This window comes from Macaca fascicularis, chromosome 1, assembly GCF_037993035.2.
Source record: "Macaca fascicularis isolate 582-1 chromosome 1, T2T-MFA8v1.1".
Classification (NCBI taxonomy): domain Eukaryota; kingdom Metazoa; phylum Chordata; class Mammalia; order Primates; family Cercopithecidae; genus Macaca; species Macaca fascicularis.
Genome location: NC_088375.1, coordinates 192,169,345 through 192,189,852, shown reverse-complemented (window position 1 = coordinate 192,189,852; position 20,508 = coordinate 192,169,345). Strand labels below are relative to the sequence as shown.

The window sequence follows — 20,508 nt, the reverse complement described above, 5'->3', positions numbered from 1 at the left end:
CGGGCCCGCCAGCCCGGCGACTGCCTCGTGGAAGTCACGTTCCCTCTGCCCGTCCTCTCAGGTACTCTATGGTTTTCGTGGCCGACTACTCTAATTCTAGTTCCGGTCTCTATGGCGGCCGGCGGAGGCAGGAACGGTTGTAGGTCGGCTGAATTAGCCGCCAGACAGCCAATGAGAGTGGAGGACTGATAAAATGTTAGTCAATAGAAGCCAGGGACTGAGGTCAGGTGGGCAGATTGACAGTACCACCGGCCAGTGAACAACGCCTAGGGCGGGTCGATCGTAGGGCTTATCCCGCCTGTCCCGCCATTCTCGCTAGTTCGATCGGTAGCGGGAGCGGAGAGCGGACCCCAGAGAGCCCTGAGCAGCCCCACCGCCGCCGCCGGCCTAGTTACCATCACACCCCGGGAGGAGCCGCAGCTGCCGCAGCCGGCCCCAGTCACCATCACCGCAACCATGAGCAGCGAGGCCGAGACCCAGCAGCCGCCCGCCGCCCCCCCCGCCGCCCCCGCCCTCAGCGCCGCCGACACCAAGCCCGGCACTACGGGCAGCGGCGCAGGGAGCGGTGGCCCGGGCGGCCTCACATCGGCGGCGCCTGCCGGCGGGGACAAGAAGGTCATCGGTGAGGACCGGACAGGGACGGGGGTGGGGCCTTCGGGCAGCCTGGCAGCGGAACCGTTAGCCGGGGCTGGGCGAGCCGGCGGGCGCGCGGCCGGTGGGGACCGACTCCGCGGCGCGCGGCCGCCCCTCCCCCCGCCCCCCCACTCGCTCTTGCGGGGGCCCGCCCGGCAGGCGCGCGCACACTGCCTCCCGCGCCCCCTGTGGACCCCGCGCGGCCGCGCGCCCCTCCTCCTGCGGCCGCGCGCCGCCGACCGCGTGTGCGACGGGGTCCCCTCCCCGCCGACTGGCCTCGTGCGCTCGGGCCCGCACGCCGTTGTTCGCGTCTCCCCCACCCAGCTCCCTTCCGCGTGTGCTCGGAGGGCGCGGCGCACCGCCTACGCAGTCCGGAGCTGCTTCCCCTTCCCTCACGTGCTCTCCGTCCGCGGCCTGCGAACACACCCATCCTGGGCCCGCGCCCCGGGCCTGCCCGGGAGCGCCCCGCGCTTCAGACTCACCCACGTGTGCGGCGGCGGCGGCGTGGCCCCGGCGCGGACCCGCACCCAGGCGGTGGAGAGAAAGGGCTGTCAGGTGGCCGCGGCGGGCAGCGTGCGAGGGACCGGATGCCGAAGCGAGACGGGTTTGGAAAAGGATAGCTGGTAATCGTGGCTTGTTTTGCTTTGTTTTCTTTTCCAGCAACGAAGGTTTTGGGAACAGTAAAATGGTTCAATGTAAGGAACGGATATGGTTTCATCAACAGGTGAGCTGCTGGGCTCTGAAGCCTCCATCCTACCTTCTTGCTTGCTTCTTGCTGTGCCAATCCACAGTCCTCTTCTGAAAGGCGTTTACTACCTCTGGTGTATTAATGTGATTTTTTGTCTGTTTGTTTTCCTTGACGACTGGAGGGATTTGGGTTTAGAGAATGCCTTTGTTTTGCAGCTAAATATTAATTTGAAGCTAACTTCAAGGGCTTCGTCACAGCACAAAGCAATTTAAAAGGCAAGCGGAGTGAATGAGCCATTCCTTAACAGGGTAAACGGGAAAGTACGGTCCAGTAGATTTTTATTCTTGTCATCCTTTTCTACTTTATTGAACTCGGTATTTGAGAATGTGATCCACTGACATCGGATATTTACGCCTTGTTAACATTTTGGGGGTAAGAGGATTTGACGTGTCAAGTATATGAGGTTTTGTCATCTTTACCGAGAGGTTGTATTGCCTTTGTTTCACGTTTCATTTTAATACCTGAGATAAATTCTGTATTAGCACAGCTTTGACCAGAGAGAACTGTTTTTATTTGTTCATAAATAATATATCTGCAAGAAAATGGTTTTTTTCCTTCAGTTCTTATTTCATTCTTCCTTGTCCTAAAATCATGCTGATGAAGTCAATTTCCGCTAGATCCCTGGCTGTAGCTTATTAGAGTGGCCATAGTCACTAGTAACTTGACATTGTTCTTCCTGTTTGAAGGTAAAGCTGCAGATACGTCTTTAGGACTTACCCTTCGGGTTGTTTGTGGCAGTGGTGGTGGTAACGTGCAGTAGACGCACAGTATTCCATGGGCTTCCTTGTGAGCCGGGCATCATTTTCAAGATGGCTGCCAAGGCTAGTAGTGCAGTTACATGGGTGTAGAGCACTGGGTATGCCAGTAGCAATCTTGGCCTCACAGGTATGGTACTTAAGTGCCATCTCAGCATTCTCTTGCTTACTTACTGTAGAAGACCTAAGCAGATGATTAAAAGAACAACGTGGAATGGACAACAAATGGGCAAAATCAAGCTTAAGGACAGATTCATGGCCTGATGAAAAACTGTTCATTAATCAATCATAGAGTATTGTGGAAATACTTAAAGTAAGAGATAAGCATTTGATGATCTATTCTCTACTTTTGCAATTGTGGGAAAACATTTTGTTTCTTCCAGAATCTTAGGATTTTCCAACTTGTTCTATACTGTTTGCCTTCCTGGCTGGCTGAAACTACGGTTTTCATTAATTTTTTGATAAAAGCTTACTAGCAAAGAAGAAAGGGAATGCTTATATATGATTGGTAAACTGATAGCTTTTTAACTGATCTGTCTGAATTTGTTAGTGTTTTAGTTTGTATTTGTGTCTTACTGACTGTCCTTACTAGTCTAACTCTTAAACCAGTGGTTTTCAAATTTAAGTGTGCTTACGTTGGAAGGGTGTGATTTAAGTGGTGTATTTCTTCTGAGCTTTGGATTCATTAGGTCTGGGTACATTTTTAACAGGAATGATAATGGTCTTCGGGCCATACCTTCAAAATCACTGCTTTTAACCCTTGACCCAATGTAATGGTAACTCTGGTGTGCAAATATGCATCCTTTTCAGCAGATAGATCGCAGTTTTTGTATGTGTTTAAGAAGTTTTAGCATGTGCCTTGTTTCGCTGCATTTTTTTTTTAAGTGGGCATAGGTTATGACATTTTTTGAAATCAATAGTTTTGTCCAAAATAAGAGTATTATCTTTACACTTTATAAGTATTTAGTCCATGAGATACTATTCATTGAATATCTCTGTTCTGAATTGGAATCAACTCAGTTGGTCATCCTCCAGGGCAAGTTATGAATTGGCTTTTGATGGTCCTTTGGACTATCCTAACCTCGATTATTTTGTCAGATTAACTGGTTAAAATATTCTTTATGCTTCTGAACTGGTTGTTTTAATTATTCTGGGATTTTTTTAATAAGATGCTGTAAAATCTGACTCCAATTAAATACAGGGAAGATTTGCTTTAATTAAGGAAAATGTATGTGTTAAATCAGTTTGGAAGCTAGCAGTTGGTTCTATATGTAGTTCCTGTAGTAGAACGAATGGACTTGGCTGGAGGCACCTGGCTCTTATGAGGGAGGCAGACTGACTGACACATAACGTGCTGTTTTCTGTATAAAGGAGAGAGTGCAGTGTTTGGGATGACTATTATGACGACTTTTAATTGCTGTTTTTGGATGCGCTGGATTATATATTCCAGGATTGTACGGTATTTTTATAATTACAACATTGTATGTAAATTTTCTGCCTTTAAAGACGCAATTCCATTGTAAATGTGTTTATTCCAGCCTGAATTACCACCTGATGAATTGTTACAACCTTGTTAGAATTAATTCATTAAAGGGCTTCTCCCTGATTGGTTATATTGTGAAGAAGGTGCTAAGTAACATGAGAATAGAGCTTTTAAGAATAGTAGAAGTTTTGGCTTTATTTTGTTAGACTGTGTAATCTAGATATTCTAAGAAATTCATTGAGTTATTCTTTTGTGAACTCTGTCTACAAAACATAATTGGAGAATGTGACTTAGAGGGGTTTATTATGCTCCTCCTATATTACTGTTGAATGTTATTAGTGGTTGAGAATTGATCCATATTCACCAAAGATTACCATGAATTGGCAACAGTTTATGGTGACCAGAATAGGAATATTTTTCTGTTTCCAGAGTACTTAGAATGTCTAAATTAATAATTCTTTATGTTTTGAGGTGAAGAAAGAATTTGGAGCAAAGGTCACAAATTTGTGACCTTTCTAAGACTACTCCCAGATGCTTTGATTAGACAGCACAGTATTTTTTAAAGGAATTGGGATTAATTACTAACATTTATAATTCAGGAGATGACACCAAGTAATCCAGATTATTATATTGTTAAGATCTGAACTTTAGCTAGCTTTGGGGGCTGTATTTCCACATAGTAAAAACCACCTGCCATATTGTCACCACGTTTGGGGGGAGTATACTTTTTTTTTTTTTTTTTTTACAACAGTCTGTCATGCTTAGTTGTCTTAGGTTGCTGACTTCGCTTCACGCCTGGCCTCTGTGTGTGCATTTGAGTTGATTACCCATGGTCTGGGAAGATGTAATAAACCAAGCCAGGGAAAGGTTTAGTTCTCTTTAGTCACGCCTATCAGGTTTAAGTCTCCCTTTGGAGTGGGGGCTGCCTTGTGGGGATTCTATATGTACATAACTGATAGGTGACTTCCTTCACATGTTGGTGAAAATAGATACAGCTAACAAGTATTTATACTAGGGTCTATAGTAAGTTGCTTAAAATGAGCCAATTCCCTTAATCTTTAAAAACTTTTGAGGTGTAGGTACTGTCACTCTGAGGCACAAAGAAGTTGTTACTTGCCCCCATAAGCATAGGTGATAAGTGGCAGGCAGGATTGGAACTGTTTTTTCACTCTGGAGTTAGTGTTCACCAACTGCTGTTATGCTGTCTCTGAAATAGACCCTAGCCATTTTCAATTTGGTGGTTGTCCACGTAGTTACAGATAATTTCTTAGGGTGATTATTTTTAGCCATTGAAAGATTCTTAAATGATCCAAGTATGTCACTGGGGCTCTTGCGTGCTGACTTGGTAGTTCCTGGATTTGAAAAGCTTTCTGCCTTTCACTATCTACTTTGTGAAGTTTGGGATTGTTAAAAAGTTCTAGTTTTAGCATGTAGGTCAGCTTTACAAATAAAAGGACTTGCTTAATTCCTGATACTGGGAGGCGAAGAATTGAAGGAGAGAACATTGCACCTTATCTTACTTAATCTTTATGTGGCCTGCAAGGTAAGAATGAATATTGCCTTTTTAAAGGGTGATTTTTTTTTTTTTTTTTTTTTTTTTTGAGATGGAGTTTCGCTCTTGTTTCCCAGGCTGGAGTGCAATAGTGTGATCTCACTGCAAGCTCCACTTCCCGGGTTCAAGCAATTCTCCTGCCTCAGCCTCCCAAGTAGCTGGGATTACAGGCGCACGCCACCACACAGGCTAATCTTGTATCTTTAGTAGAGACAGGGTTTCTCCGTGTTGGCCAGGGTGGTCTCAAACTCCTGACCTCAGGTAATCCACCCGCCTCGGCTTCGCAAAGTGCTGCGATTACAGGTGTGAGCCACTGCGCGGGGCCTCTCAAGGGTGCTATTTTTTTTTTTTTTAAGGCGGCAGTGTAAAGTACTTAATGTGTGGTGGGTGGTTGGTTGGTTGAGGTGGAATCTCTCTATGTTGCCCATACAGTTCTTGCACTCCTGGGCTCTGGGCTCAGGTGATCTTCCAGCTTCAGCCTTCCAAATGTGTGGTTCTTAATAAAAGTGGAAACCTTTGGAAGGATGTCATTACCGAAAATCTCTTGGGCTGTTAAAGTCACACTGGTCTTAACTCGATCAGGGTAGATCCATTGCTAAGCCATATAAGTCATGGGTAGACTGTAACATAACTGACAAAATGTTTTGGCACTAGGAAAGGCTTAAAGACTTTTCTGCAGGTGCTACTAAGGGAGAGACGTTGAAGGTTCCAAACTGGAACCCTAAAGACAAACATCAATGACATGTATGCAGGCGACATTAAGAGAGATTCATATGCTGGTTAGATTAGCCATTGATCTTAAGCTGGCAAGAAGTCATCCGTGTTCACCAAGTCACTGATACCTGTAGGTCCCACTCCCGTGTCCTCCCAAAGTAGAATCCTTTACTCTTGAAATCTAAGATAGAGAACTAGTATACAGTTTGACTCGTGAACAACGTGAGTTTGAACCGCACGGGTCCATTTACACAGATTTATTTTCATATATAAATATATTGGAAAAATGTTTGGAGATTTGCAACAACCTGAAAACTTCAGATGAGCCACATAGCCAAGAAGTATCCCCCAAAATAAGGAAAAGTTGAGTATGTTATGAATACCAAAAATATGTAGATACTAGTCTGTTTTATTATTTACTACCATAAAATGTACACAAATCCATTAGAAAGTTAACTTGGCCATTTGCAGTTGAGAAATATAAACAAACATAAAGATTCAGGCAGTGTTAAATCATAACTGCACGACATTCACTGCTACTGCATTGAGCCCCTTAAAATGCCGTGTGACACTAATCATCTTCACATGAACAGTTGTCTCTCTAGTAAATTGTGTGTCAGTGAAAAGAACTTGTAGAATTGAGGTATTGTGGTTTAGTGCAATACTGTAAGTCTTGAATGACACCTTGGGACCCATGCAGAGTGGCAGTAGTGAAGCTGAGAAAAGTCATGGCGTTGTAAGAAGTTGAGTTGCTTGATATGTGCTGTAGATGAGGTCTACAGCTGGAATTACCTTTCAGACAGATGTACACTTACTGTGTTAAGTACAGTACTGTACATGTATTTTCTCTTACAACTTTCTTAGCATTTTCTTTAGCTTTATTGCAAGAATACAGTATATGATACATATAAGATAGAAAATGCGTTCGTTAATGATTTGTGTTACCAGTAAGGCTTTCCAGTCATGAGTAAGCCATTACATTTTGGAAGAGTCAAAAGTTATAGGCACATTTCAACTGTGCAGCAGGTTGGCACCTCAAACTTCCATCCACCGTCATAGATGTTGAGTTATTCAAGGATAGGCTGTATTACCTTCCTGTCCCCGTAGTCCTGGGGCTGCAATTACTGAGTTTGCTACCCTCCAATCTTGGCCCTTGGAAACAAACATACAGTCTGTCCTAAGGCAGAATCACAGACAATATGTGGGAAAAAGTGAGTCTGTTGGGTGTGAAGGGAGTTTAATAGAGAAGAAATACAAAGATAAGGGGAGTTGTTATCTTACAGTCATCTGTAAGGCTTGGAAATTGGTATCTGGTTGCTTTAGGTTATGAAGCATATAGATGCTAAATCCTGGAGTTTTTATAACCATAGGATTGTAAATTGGTATATGCAGTTAGGTGAATTAAGGTGTTAGACTAACTTGGTCTGGTAATCTGCAACAAAGTAGTAGTGTAAGAGCATTTAGTTATGGATAAAGTTATGAATAATAAGTATTTAAGGCAATACTGTGGATTGGCAAAAAAGTTTTCTAAAATTTAGCTTTTTTTAATGTAGATATACAGCTAGGATAAAGATAGTTGTCTTTTAGGAGTGGGAGGGTGGTCAAACATGGTGAACATGCTGGAGTAGAGTCCTGGAGTTTGGATGGATTGGGCCATGAAAAGCAAATGCTGGAATTCCTAGTTCCTATGGCATGGAGAGTTATCAGGCAAACTGTAATTGTCTTTTGAGTTATTAAAAAGTTTTCCAGGGAAGTTAAAGTTTTTTGCCTTTGTTTTCCCATTTTGAGTTGCATTTTGTCTATTTTTAAGACCCTTACCAATCTGAATAGGCTGTACTATAGGAATGGTAGCAATTAGATTTTAATTTAAAAAACTGGCTAGTATTAGTGAATATAAATGCCTGATACTAAGAGTTGAGTCCCTACCTTAGTAATGTAAGTTATTGTTTAGTGTAGTTTTTCTCATTTTGCAGGTAAAAAAGCCAATGAGGCAGCGTTCCTAGGTTACACAGCTGTTAATAGTTGAATCAAGACTAAAAGTCTAGCAGGGTGTGGTGGTGCACACCTGTAATCCCAGCTACTCATAGCTGAAGTGCAAGAACTTGAACCCGGAAGGCGGAGGTTGCAGTGAGCCAAGATCGCCACTGCACTCCAGCCTGGACAACAAAGTGAGATGCCATGTCAAAAAAAAAAAAAAAATGAATACTGTTTTCTTTCCTTTTTTTTTTTTTTTTTAAGTTCTGCAAAGGGGTTTAATAATGCAGATATCACGTTTCCATTTTTAACAACATATTTGTTTTCCATTTTCTTAACAATAGAAAGTGATTAAAATGTTTTCCCCAATATAATAATACAAATGGGAAATACTATAGTCATATACTAACCCAATAAATAAGATTCACCAGAAGCAAAATCCATTTTGCGTGTCCTGTATTGTTACATATGTACAGGGTACCAGCACCAGAATCACTTTTTTTTTTTTTTTTTTTTTGTATTTTTAGTAGAGACAGGGTTTCACCGTGTTAGTCAGGATGGTCTGGATCTCCTGACCTCGTGATCTGCCCACCTCGGCCTCCCAAAGTGCTGAGATTACAGGCATGAGCCACCGCACCTGGCCCAGAATCACATTTAAACTAATACTTTTTATTTCTAATTAAAAAGAAAACAATGCAGGGCACACCTGTGACCTGCGAGTCTAATTGGACATATGTGTGTGTCAGACTATGCAGGTACCCAAGAAGAATACAAAAAAATATTTTATCCAGATTTGGAGTTCAGGGCCTGATTGCCCCAGCTTAAGCCGATAGGAACTTGACAGCTTGTTCACACCTCTCATCTGTAGTCATAGTTTCTCTTTCTCCAAACCCTTTTCTCCCTAACTACTCTGTGCCATTTAGACTGGAAATTCTAACAGGTAGCTTTTTCTTTCTGAATTATCTTTACTACTATATAATTTTTATTTTCAGAATATTCCTTATTTGTACATCTTGAAGACATTTCTTTATAGTAGATGGAGGAGCTAGAGCTTATATTCACTGCCAGAAAAGGGTCAGTTCCAGTGTTAATTTCCCAGCAAACACCTGAGAGAAAAACTGAACAGAAAAGAGGAGTGATAGCTGGCAGAGCAGTGACACTTGCACCCAGAAAGCTGCTCTGCAACTGTCTAATATTTGAGGCTCTGCTTTGTTATAACTGCTGATTTAAACTAGAGATTCTGGCTGGTTGCAAATTCAAAGCAGATCAATACATTTAAATCACTGGTTCAACAAATCACTTTTTTTAAATGGTATAATGTTTTTATTGCAATTGAGGACGTTTTCAATAAATATCTTGAGCTTAAGACCCTGGCTAAGTGTTCCTTTTGGAGTACTCTTTTTACTGTCATGACATTGGTCAGTGAACTATGTTGATTTCAGATATCTATCTATGTACCCACAAAACACCTCCCTGTTTTTGCAGGAGTGACATTACCGTGTGTGTAATGGCAGCCTTGTACTTTCTGTTTAGAGACAGGGTCTTGCTCTGTTGCACAGGGTGGAGTGTAGTGGCATGATGATAGCTCACTGCACCCTCATTTCCTGGGCTTGGGGCCCAGCTAATTTTTTATTTTTTGTAGATACGGGGTCTTGCCCCATAACTACTTATAATTCTTTTTATTGCAGGGTATGATGATATTGATATGTGAATGAATACCTGTTGTAACTGCATTAGAAGGCATAACAAACAGTCAGTGCCACCACAAAATGTATCGATAAAGAAATGATGTATTACCCGGATACCATGAGTAGCATTATCAATAATGAAAAATTCTCCACAGAAGCTGCATTTTTAGTGAATTTAATGCATATTAAAGCAGTACAGAAATACATACACAACTCAGATAACAATAAACAAATTGACTTTTTAGACCAAATCTTTATATAGCCTTCTAGCAACTGACACCCCCCACTTCTATTAATGCAGATAGTGTTCCCAATCTTTGGGAAAAAAATTTTTTTTTATTATTTTGAGAGGGAGTCTCACTCTGTTGCCCAGGCTGGAGTGCAGCAGCTCACTGTAACCTCCGCCTCCTAGGTTCAAGCAGTTCTCCTGCCTCATCCTCCAGAGTAGCTGGGACTACAGGCGCACGCAGCCACACCTGGCTGGTTTTTTTGTAATTTTAGTAGAGACGGGGTTTCACGACGTTGGCCAGGCTGATCTTGAACTCCTGGCCTCAGGTGATCTTCTCACCTTGGCCTCCCAAAGTGCTGGGATTGCAGGCGTGAGCCCCTGCGCCCGGACTGGAAAAACTTTAAAAACCCTGCCAGAGGAAGTATTGCCCCTGTTGAAAATCACTATTCTAGACTTTGCCTGCCTTTGCCTTTGTTACTCTACTAGTTTTTTATTGTATTTTCCCTTAGAGCCTTAGAGCTTGAAATTCAGTCATATTGGAGAGCAGAACTAATAAATGATGGCCGTAATCTGTTTTTTTGGTGCCTGTGGAGCTATGGACAGATGGACATTAGGTACAATTATCATTTCCCTAGGCAATCCTAATCATCTAGCTTGAAAGGTCAGTTTTCAGTCACTTGCCTTAAGTAGCTTTTACAGTTTACCTGTTCTGTTTTTTAAATTATCCTGTTCCCATCAATTAAAAATGTTCTTATAATAATCCAAGCCATAATTTACAGGTCAGATTTAAAGTTAATTTTATGTGGATCCTTTGGTGCATATGTTGCCCCCTAGTTCAGCAAGAAGCTAACAGTCATCCAGTTTGTCCAGTTCACTGTAACCTTTGTTCCCTTTGTCATTAAACACTAGAGCTACTGTTGAACTTTTTCTCACTCTGAACTGACGGAGTAAGGTGAGGCAGGTCACTACAGGCCTGGAAATCTGTTCCCTTCTCCAGTGGTGGTTCTTGCTCCTAGTATTACCACTTTAATCCCAGTCTGCAGGCTAAAAAGTGAGATTATTCTCTACTTTCCCCTCACTTCTGACTTCAGTTATCCACAAAGTCTTTCTCATTTTGCCTCAAAAAGAGATCTCAAATGTCTTCTCATATATGGCTCTGTGGTCTAAACCTTCATCAGTCCTGGTGTGGGCTTGTGGAGTAGCTTTTACAACTAACTGGGCCTTTCCTACATTCAAACATACCTTATCACCCAAAGGCCACAGTTCACATTAGGTTTCACTCTTTGCGTTGTACATTCTATTGCTAGGGGAGGAGGTTCTACTCGTTTTTATGATCTCAAGGAAAGTTGGTAGTAGGGGATGGTGAAGAGGAAATGATTGAAGGATAAGGTGAGAGTGTAATTACTACTTCTGTTGATAACCATGCTCTAGAGGTAAGAGGAGGGTGTGCTAGAACAGTTAATGTTTAATAGGATAAGGAGGGGCAGAATATATGTTGCTAGTCACTGCTACCCTCTTAATTATGGCTCAGTAGGTCACACTTTAATTTCTTAGACTTTTTTTTTTTTTTTTGCTTATCTTACAGGTAATGAGGCTACAACTGTTTGCAACTGCTTAAGTCTTTAAAGCAGAGAGCATGGTGGCTTGTGTTTTTTTATTTTCGCCAAATTTCCTGGTAGCTGATTGGCAGCCAGAGAGTCTCTGGGAAAATTAATCTTTGACAACATGAGATGTATTTCATTTTCTAACGTGTTCAACTTGGTTCTGTCTTGCAGGAATGACACCAAGGAAGATGTATTTGTACACCAGGTGAGTGCTTGTGTAGATATTTGCACTTCTGATTCAAGGATTGTGAGAAGAAAAGGTTAGATATGTTTTCAACTTTTGTTCCTTATTAAAGGTTAAGTCCAGCCACCAGTTTATTTACTTACTACAGGAGTAGTAGTATGCTTAAAATGTATACATTGAAATGTGTTAGAGTTGACTTAATTATCCTAGACATTTCAAATTGGAATTTTGTCAACAGCTGTGGCTTTCTCAAATGTTGAGTCAAACTCACTGCACTAACTATTTATACCTAATTTCAGATGAACAAATTACTCCATGATTCTAAAGTTGAACAAATAATGTTGCTGCAAATACACAGAAACTTTGGCAAGAAGTTTTCAGAGGCTTTTAGATCTGCCTGTAGGGACAAATCTCCATAATCAAGGGTAAATAAGACAGACCTGCAAAACATAGTAATTGAAGTGAATACTTGAAAAGTAGCGTAAAGAGCCTTCTACTTATTTTAAATCACTTTGAATGGGTATTGGGTTTTTTTGTTTTGTTTGTTTGTTTAACCTTTGGAGAGTTTTGGCTGGCTTGGAAAATGAAAAAATTCTCACTAGTTTAAGGTTAAGTGAGGGGAAGTGTGACAAGATTGGCAGCTACTCATTAAATAATTTTTTAGATTGGCTTCCAGTGTTTTGGAAAGAAAAAACTGTTAACATAGGATGAGTACTACATACTGAACTTTCTCCTCAAGTATCATTTAAGGAAAATGTTTGTACATTCGGGAATTAAGATTGTTAATGTAAACCACTGTCAAGTGTCTATTAATACCTCAAATTTAGGTATAAGCTACATTGAATGTACTTATTCTTACAGATACAAAATGGGTAGGAAAAAATATGTTTGTGCTATCAGTTTTCTCCTGAAGACTTTTGAAATATTGTCAACTTGTATTAAAGTTAGAGACCATAACTACTTTTTTGTACTATAGTCCAGAAATCAAAAGACCTAAAGTCAATTTCCATACTCACATTTAATTAAGATACTAGCTTGTATGGCAGCATGTTTCATAGGAAGGGCTGTCATAGGTTGGTGCTTTGTAGCTCACTGAAGTGTCCTACACAGCATTCGATGGCAAGGAGGAAGCTGTATCAATTTCTAGTACATCCACAACCCAATCAGGTAGTTCAGGGTCAATTTTAATTATGGAAACATTTAAAATTCTAAATGTAGATAAATACAGGACTACTTCAGACAAATGTTATTTTAAAGCAAATGTTTTATAAAATTGGGATTCTTGTTTGGGTGAACACAGCTCACCTGTTCCTTATTCCCCTTCTACATGTTCAAAAGAATATGTAGACTTAGGAACAAGAGACAGCAAAGTTTATCAGTCTTGTTGCCTGTTGGCAACCCTTAAGGGTTGGGGTTGGGGCAGGGGTTGGAGATGTTGATAAAAATAAAGAGTTGGGATTTTAATTATCCGTACTTCTGCTATCCCCTATGACTGCAGGTAATTGATAGTTGGCTATATATGAAAGGTATGAAAACTATGTGACAGTTTAAATGACAGATGAGATCAATTATTTGACTCAACTCACCCGGTTGTACTGATTCACAAGGTGCCACCAATAGCTTTCATTTTTTTGGAAGTGGTTTCAACATGTAGTTGTTTCCTGGGACTTTGGCTGCTCAGGTCTTAGTGGTGTATCAAGGAGACTGCAGTTCTGGGCAGCTTCACTTAATTGGCCTCAGATTCGTTGGTTGTCCTGTCTCCTCTGCAGTGGAAATGCGTGAGTGATCCTGTAATGGATATAGCTGGGATTTGGAGTGAACATGGAATTTGGAGACCCAATACCTGGGTTTAGAAAGTCTCCTTACTAACTGTGTGACCTTGGGCAAGTCACCTAACTTTAAAGCCTGTTACATTATCTGTAAAATGGGATTAACAATACTTTCACATGTCCTGTCTCATAATGAGATTGAATAGGTAGTAAGTGAAAGAATATTGCAAAAAAATTTCATAGAAACGTGAGATGTTACTCTTCCTCCCTTCTAACAGTCTGAGAAGTAGAAGCAACAAGTCTCTAATACAAGATTTATTGAATGCTGGAGAGGTGATAAGTAACAATTCCATGCAGTCAGATCATATAAAGAATGACATAGTTAATACACGTGAATTGCATTTCCACTGACGTATTATCAGATTGGAAGGGATTTGGGTTGACATTTGTAATTGAGTTTGATATGGTAACACAGGGGCAAAGTTGGTTTGGTCAGCTGTGAAGCATGCAAAACCCAACTCGCCTGTCATCTAAACTGACCCATGTGGGGCCACCTTCTACTATTAAGTGCAGTCTTTAGGGGATAGATGGAGATCCTCATTTGTTCAAAATTACATATAATGCTTTTGCAAAAAGCAGTTTTTAAAATGTTGTGTCTGTCTTGAGTGTTAAATTACTTGTTTTAGTTTTGTAAATAGTGGTAAAATGCTGGGGCCTTGTATGATTGGAGTGTTTTTGTTGAAGTTGGGGATAGCGTGGTCCCTGCTTTCCCAAATTTATTGATGATTTGGTCTTATTTAAAGCAAATCTTAAGTGTATATCCAAGCTAAAATAATATTGACTCTGGTACATTTTAAATGAAAAAGCACATTATTCTCCCCTGTTAATCTGTTTTTGGAATGTGATATTACTAGACTGCCATAAAGAAGAATAACCCCAGGAAGTACCTTCGCAGTGTAGGAGATGGAGAGACTGTGGAGTTTGATGTTGTTGAAGGAGAAAAGGTGAGGATGCTTTTTGTGTAAAGGTTTGACTTCAGTATGGAAATATTTTGGAGGTCTCATCTGTTAGGATGGTGGCTCTAATGTGGATGGATGTGTTCAGGTGACCTCATGAACACAGGTGCATCAAGCCTAATGTTCTGGCTGCAGTTAGAGGGCAATCTCTTCAGAACAGTGAGGAACTGATATTTAGTCATTTCTGTGCACCCCTGGCCACGCAGTCGCCCACCCCCCTTTTTGTTTTCCTTAACTTTGTTTTTTGCTTTGTTTGAAATTTGTTGAAAGTGTTCTGATTTCCTTTGTCACTATCAATATGTAATGGCTTTTGTAGGGTGCGGAGGCAGCAAATGTTACAGGTCCTGGTGGTGTTCCAGTTCAAGGCAGTAAATATGCAGCAGACCGTAACCATTATAGACGCTATCCACGTCGTAGGGGTCCTCCACGCAATTACCAGCAAAATTACCAGAATAGTGAGAGTGGGGAAAAGAACGAGGGATCGGAGAGTGCTCCCGAAGGCCAGGCCCAACAACGCCGGCCCTACCGCAGGCGAAGGTTCCCACCTTACTACATGCGGAGACCCTATGGGCGTCGACCACAGTATTCCAACCCTCCTGTGCAGGGAGAAGTGATGGAGGTAAGTTTCACCATCAGCAACAGCAATGTGATAAGTTCTGGTAGGACTGTTTAGAGCTGTTAATCATATGGAAAGCACCTTTGATTCCTAGTAAGAACTAACAGGATTAATTTATAGTGTAGTCACAGTTACTAGATGGTCTGATTTTTTGTTTGTTTTTTAACTCTGGATTTCCTGGTAAGGTTATTATGTTACTGACCCAGTAGCCTTGATTTCCATTATCTTTTTCAGGGTGCTGACAACCAGGGTGCAGGAGAACAAGGTAGACCAGTGAGGCAGAATATGTATCGGGGATATAGACCACGATTCCGCAGGTATGGTCCACATAAACCTCTGTTAGAACTCAGCAATATCATGCCTCTCCCGCAGACTTTTGGACTCATTTTTCTGTTAACACTTCACGTTTCCTTTCATCAGATGCCTAAGAGGTGAACCTGTTAAAAACAGCTCATATAGATGAGGTCAGCTTTATACATAAATTTTTTTTTTTAAATGATGAGGGTATGGAATTTCAAATTTTCTATCCTTGAACAGGTAAGATAATATTTTAAACCACGTCTTTTAAACCTGCCTCCTCGGTAGGGAGAAAGGAAAGCATTAGGAGTATCTGAATTGTACCATGGCATTAGTGAAGAATCAGCAGTAAGTGTTAACCACTTGAAATGGCATACATAATCTTCCACTAATTCTTAGTTTAGGTATGTACCCCCCCTTTTTTGGAGTTGGGATGTCAGCTCAAAGTTGCAAAATGAAATTGCTCCATGAAGAATTTACATTCTGGGAGGAAAAATCTGGTCTATCATTAGACAACTAATCTATCTGCTTGAATGGGTATTAGAAATCTTATTAATAGATGTCATTATTAGAGTAATGGAGGAAAAATTCCGTGAGCCAAGCGTATTTTAGTCCATGCTGTGGTGTGCTTTAAGGCAGCGTTCCCAGTCCCACGGTGGTAGGATAGAATGGTGTAATCGTTCTTTCTGTGAGGGTTTGCTATTGAAGTATTAAGTTTTCATAGGTGATCCCTAAAATCTGACAGGTACCTCTGAAGAATCAAACCAATACAGTAATAATGCATCTTAACTGATCACTTAAATCACAACTTTTAAATCCCCAAATTTTTAAGTGTCAAGTTTATTATTCTAGAAGTATCCAACATATCCAAAATATACTGTGAGTATATTTTGAGGGGGTTTCTGTATATAGGTTTTTAAATTTTACAAAAGTCGGAGCACTTAGTGTAGTTTTAGGAACTAGGGAATCTAGTTGAGGTTGTATTACATACTTATCAGCACGTGTACATTGAGAGTTTTGCAAGAGCAGCTGATGTCATCATATTTCTTGTGTTAATATATGTCCTGTCCTGAGTTTTCAGTTAAAAGAGCTGGGATCCTAACTGATCACTACTAGAATTGAAGATCTCTGATTCAGTTTTCTGCCAGGAGATTGTGTTAGCCAGATGCTGGATGTTGAAGATAGATGGGTTTTTATTTTTCAAAGTAGATCTAAAATAGGCTCTCATGTATTAAGTCCATGGGTTCCAGCAGCAGAATCTTTGGTTTACCTTTTTGTTACACTGAAGAGCTTAAATGTTTTGCCAAACTAGTTTCATAGATGTCCTTAAAAATAGTATAATATTGTGTTTGTATTCAGTACTTCAGTTCACTGTTGAGCAAATTGTTTTTATATTGACAAACAAGAAGCTTGAGATTGACTTGTCTCTTAGAAAGGTATCTTTATCCATTGTTACCCCTCCAGTGCAAAGGTTTTTGCCATTTCATTTAAGTTAGACTTAATGTCTACGTGTTTCCATGTTTAGAATGCTCAATCCTGCCAGATAGTTAGCAGAAGTAACATATAATTGCTTTGAAGTTATTAATGAATGCTAGACTTTCCAAACTCTGCAGGAATCTTTTGTTCAAATGAGAGTAAATGAAACATGCTGCGCCTAATGCATGGAGTGGTGTGGTAAAATCCTGGCTGGTGTGGGTTCAAGAGCAAATTGAAAGAGAAGTCTTAAGACAGAGTGTAGTACAAGTTTTGCTGAAAAGGAGACAGGTAGTAGGGGAAAATGGGGAGTGAAAAAGGGAGGGTTTTTTTTGAGAAATAATATTTATAGGCTGAAATGCAATCGAGGATAACGGTTGATGGCAGGAAAGTGACTGCTGGAATGTTTTCTTCCTCAGAGAGAGTTGGGTTTTGCCCACAGGTGAAAATGTTGACCTGTTGTTAGAAACCTGATGTTTTCATGTGTAAGAAACAAGAATACATGGGCAAACATGTTTAATGGGAAGACATGGAAGCCTTTGTTTGCTCAATTGAGTCAAAAGAAGAGGAAGTTTGAAAAGTTTGGGGCAAAGAACCCTGTAGCAGAGAAAATAGAGATGGTAAATTTGTAAGTAATAGGATAACAATCATAAATTAGAAGTGAGTTCACCCAGCTTGGCTCTGTGTTTCTAGCCATTTGAGCATCAGGCTCAGATTGGGCAGAGAGTTGGATTTCTCTGGCATTGGTTTATCCAGACTTAGACCCTGGGGTAGGGATTGGTCATATGATTAATGGTGGACTTTATACTTGGATAAAGAGGGGAGAAAAGGGGAACATGAGGGGTTTTTAAAAATTGTGTTGTAGACATGGAGTTGCACTGTGTTACTCAAGCAGTCTTGAACTGCCCTCAAGTGATCCTCCCCAAGTGTTAGGATTACAGGTGTAAGCCACTGTGCCCAACCTTGGAGTGAGATGAACAGGTGATAGGATCGCTGTATTACAGGTCCTAGATGAAGAATGAGAAAACAATAAGGAATTAACTAGGAAAAATCAGAAGGTACATAATTGGAAAGGTGGGTAGTATAACTGAGAAAACCCAGGTAGAAAACAGCTGGACTGGGAGGTCGGTCTGAAAGCCCAGGTTATTAGAAGCTGTTATCCTCGAACCTTAATAATAACTGCAATAAGAAAAAGATAGTAAATGGAGCAGAATCCAAAATAAGATGGAACGCCTACAGTTTTTAGAAGCTAGGAGAGTTGATTTAGAAGCCACAATAAGGTTAGAACAGTCACCACTGGAGGGTTACAGAGAAAAGTCAGAACAATTTTGTTGAAGATTCATCATGAGTTCCAAAAGATGTGGGGAAAGAGTTTTAGAATGTACAAAGGTAAATGTGAATTTATTCCCATGATAACTGATAGATACTAAAGGCCTGGGGCTTTCTGGAGTGCTCAGGGTATGGGTGAAGGAAAGGCCAGGAATCCATCGTTTCTGAGCACTGGGGGAAAGAAAATCCCAAAATTTAGTATCTTTATCTTGGTGATTAAAAGACGCAACCCTTTAATCCCAGCACTTTTTGGGAGGCCAAGGAGGGAAGATAGCTTGAGCTCGGGAATTGAAGACCAGCCTGGGAAACATAGCAAGATATCTCTACTAAAAATCAGACATTAATGAGGCATTAGGGCTTGCCTATAGTCCTAGCTACTCAGGAGTCTGAGATGGGAAGATCACTTGAGCCTGGAAGATAGAGGCCACAGTGAGCTGTCATCATGCCATGGCACTTTAGCCTGGGCAACAAAGCAAGACTCCCAACCCGCCGACACCCACCCCCCCTGACAAAAAAAAAAAATCTCCTTACACAAATTGCCTACAGACCACTTGATACAGAGAATGGGCCAGACATGGTGAGTTAGTTGTGAACCAACTGGTAACACTGGTAGGTGTGTTGAAGAGAGAAGGTTTTATCATTCTTAAATTTGACACTGTTCATTGCAGGGGCCCTCCTCGCCAAAGACAGCCTAGAGAGGACGGCAATGAAGAAGATAAAGAAAATCAAGGAGATGAGACCCAAGGTCAGCAGCCACCTCAACGTCGGTACCGCCGCAACTTCAATTACCGACGCAGACGCCCAGAAAACCCTAAACCACAAGATGGCAAAGAGACAAAAGCAGCCGATCCACCAGCTGAGAATTCGTCCGCTCCCGAGGCTGAGCAGGGCGGGGCTGAGTAAATGCCGGCTTACCATCTCTACCATCATCCGGGTAAGCAAGCTTGGATGGCCATCATTTATGACAGTTGTGAGTGGTGACCATTTCATTTTATTAATACAAGAGGGGGAAAATCTCAGTTCCATCAGATAAAGCCATGTTATTTATAATGTGTTCTGCCCTGTTCTTAATTACCTAATATTTCATTTTAGGAATATTGAATATCATAGTCATATTTGGCCACCCCTCAGCTAGTTCTCAATTCTGACACTGGAGACCTGTATTTTCTTGAGTATTTTGAACTGTTAGCACTTTCTATCAACTTCTCTGAATGAATTTTATGATGTCACTAGTAAACGGAGGAAAGTTTTGCTAGCTGTATTCTGAGAAATAAGTTAATTACATTATTATTTATGCATTATTTCAAAAAAGAAGTAGGATAGCTATTAGAATTAACCCACTGAAAGTGGCAACATCGATATAATCTTTTAATCATTTCTAATTGTTTTTTGTTGGTTTATGTTGTTCCGGGAAAAAGATGAGAGTGTTTTGTGTCTAAAAACTCCTAGGAGAATGACTCACGGTTTATCATGGTGTATTTAAACTGCCTATAGATTAATAGTAGTAATTCTCTGGCAGACCACATGATACATTTTTGTTCTTGTTACTTTGGCTTATTAGCTCACTTGTTTTTGTTACCCTTAATTCCAAAATTAAGGGATTCCTTTTCATTCAGCATTTTACATGATATCGAGAGGTGTGTGATTGTCCTTCCCTCCGAAATTAGCATTCAACCAGTAGTGCTCTTGGTTTTTTCCCCTTTGCTATTTGCTGGATGGCAAAAGATCTGTTAATGTCTCCCAATACACAAGTAATGTAAGCTAGAGCATGTACTACACTAAATGAAGATTACCATGAATTCTACATGATCATCTTTATTTTTTTCTTTACAGTTTAGTCATCCAACAAGAAGAAATATGAAATTCCAGCAATAAGAAATGAACAAAAGATTGGAGCTGAAGACCTTAAGTGCTTGCTTTTTGCCCGTTGACCAGATAAATAGAACTATCTGCATTATCTATGCAGCATGGGGTTTTTATTATTTTTACCTAAAGACGTCTCTTTTTGGTAATAACAAACGTGTTTTTTAAAAAAGCCTGGTTTTTCTCAATACGCCTTTAAAGGTTTTTAAATTGTTTCATATCTGGTCAAGTTGAGATTTTTAAGAACTTCATTTTTAATTTGTAATAAAAGTTTACAACTTGATTTTTTCAAAAAAGTCAACAAACTGCAAGCACCTGTTAATAAAGGTCTTAAATAATTGTCTTTGTGTAAATTTGTCTAGTTTTGCTTTAGTTTAAGTTCTTAGCTATTTGTAGGACCCTCAGCTTGACCCAGTCTACAAATAGATGATGCTCACTGGCAATTCCCTCAGGTAAAATGTCTTTAAAATCTCTAATCCTTTAAGTGGCATGCCTGTGGGCCCATAATAAAAATTAGAAAATACATACTCTTGATAACCTGGCTATTTTTCATTGAAGGATTAGCTCATTTGTAAGGAAGG

General features: G+C 40.6%; 1 protein-coding gene across 6 annotated transcripts; it reads left to right on the top strand.

Moving 5' to 3' along the window:
- Positions 1 to 317: 317 nt before the first annotated feature.
- YBX1 (Y-box binding protein 1) lies at positions 318 to 20,280 on the top strand. Of its 6 annotated transcripts, XM_005543720.4 has the most exons (8): positions 318 to 622; positions 1,294 to 1,357; positions 11,552 to 11,585; positions 14,248 to 14,337; positions 14,666 to 14,968; positions 15,200 to 15,282; positions 18,733 to 18,998; positions 19,898 to 20,280. In XM_005543720.4, exons 1-7 carry the CDS (start codon positions 457 to 459, stop codon positions 18,965 to 18,967), a joined length of 975 nt encoding a protein of 324 aa, XP_005543777.1. In that variant the 5' UTR covers positions 318 to 456; the 3' UTR covers positions 18,968 to 18,998; positions 19,898 to 20,280. The 6 variants fall into 6 exon arrangements, with proteins under 6 accessions (XP_005543777.1, XP_005543778.1, XP_045229068.2 ...); XM_005543721.4 differs by lacking the exon at positions 14,248 to 14,337; XM_045373133.3 differs by lacking the exon at positions 1,294 to 1,357 and having other exon boundaries at positions 318 to 1,256.
- The last annotated feature ends 228 nt before the right edge of the window (positions 20,281 to 20,508 follow it).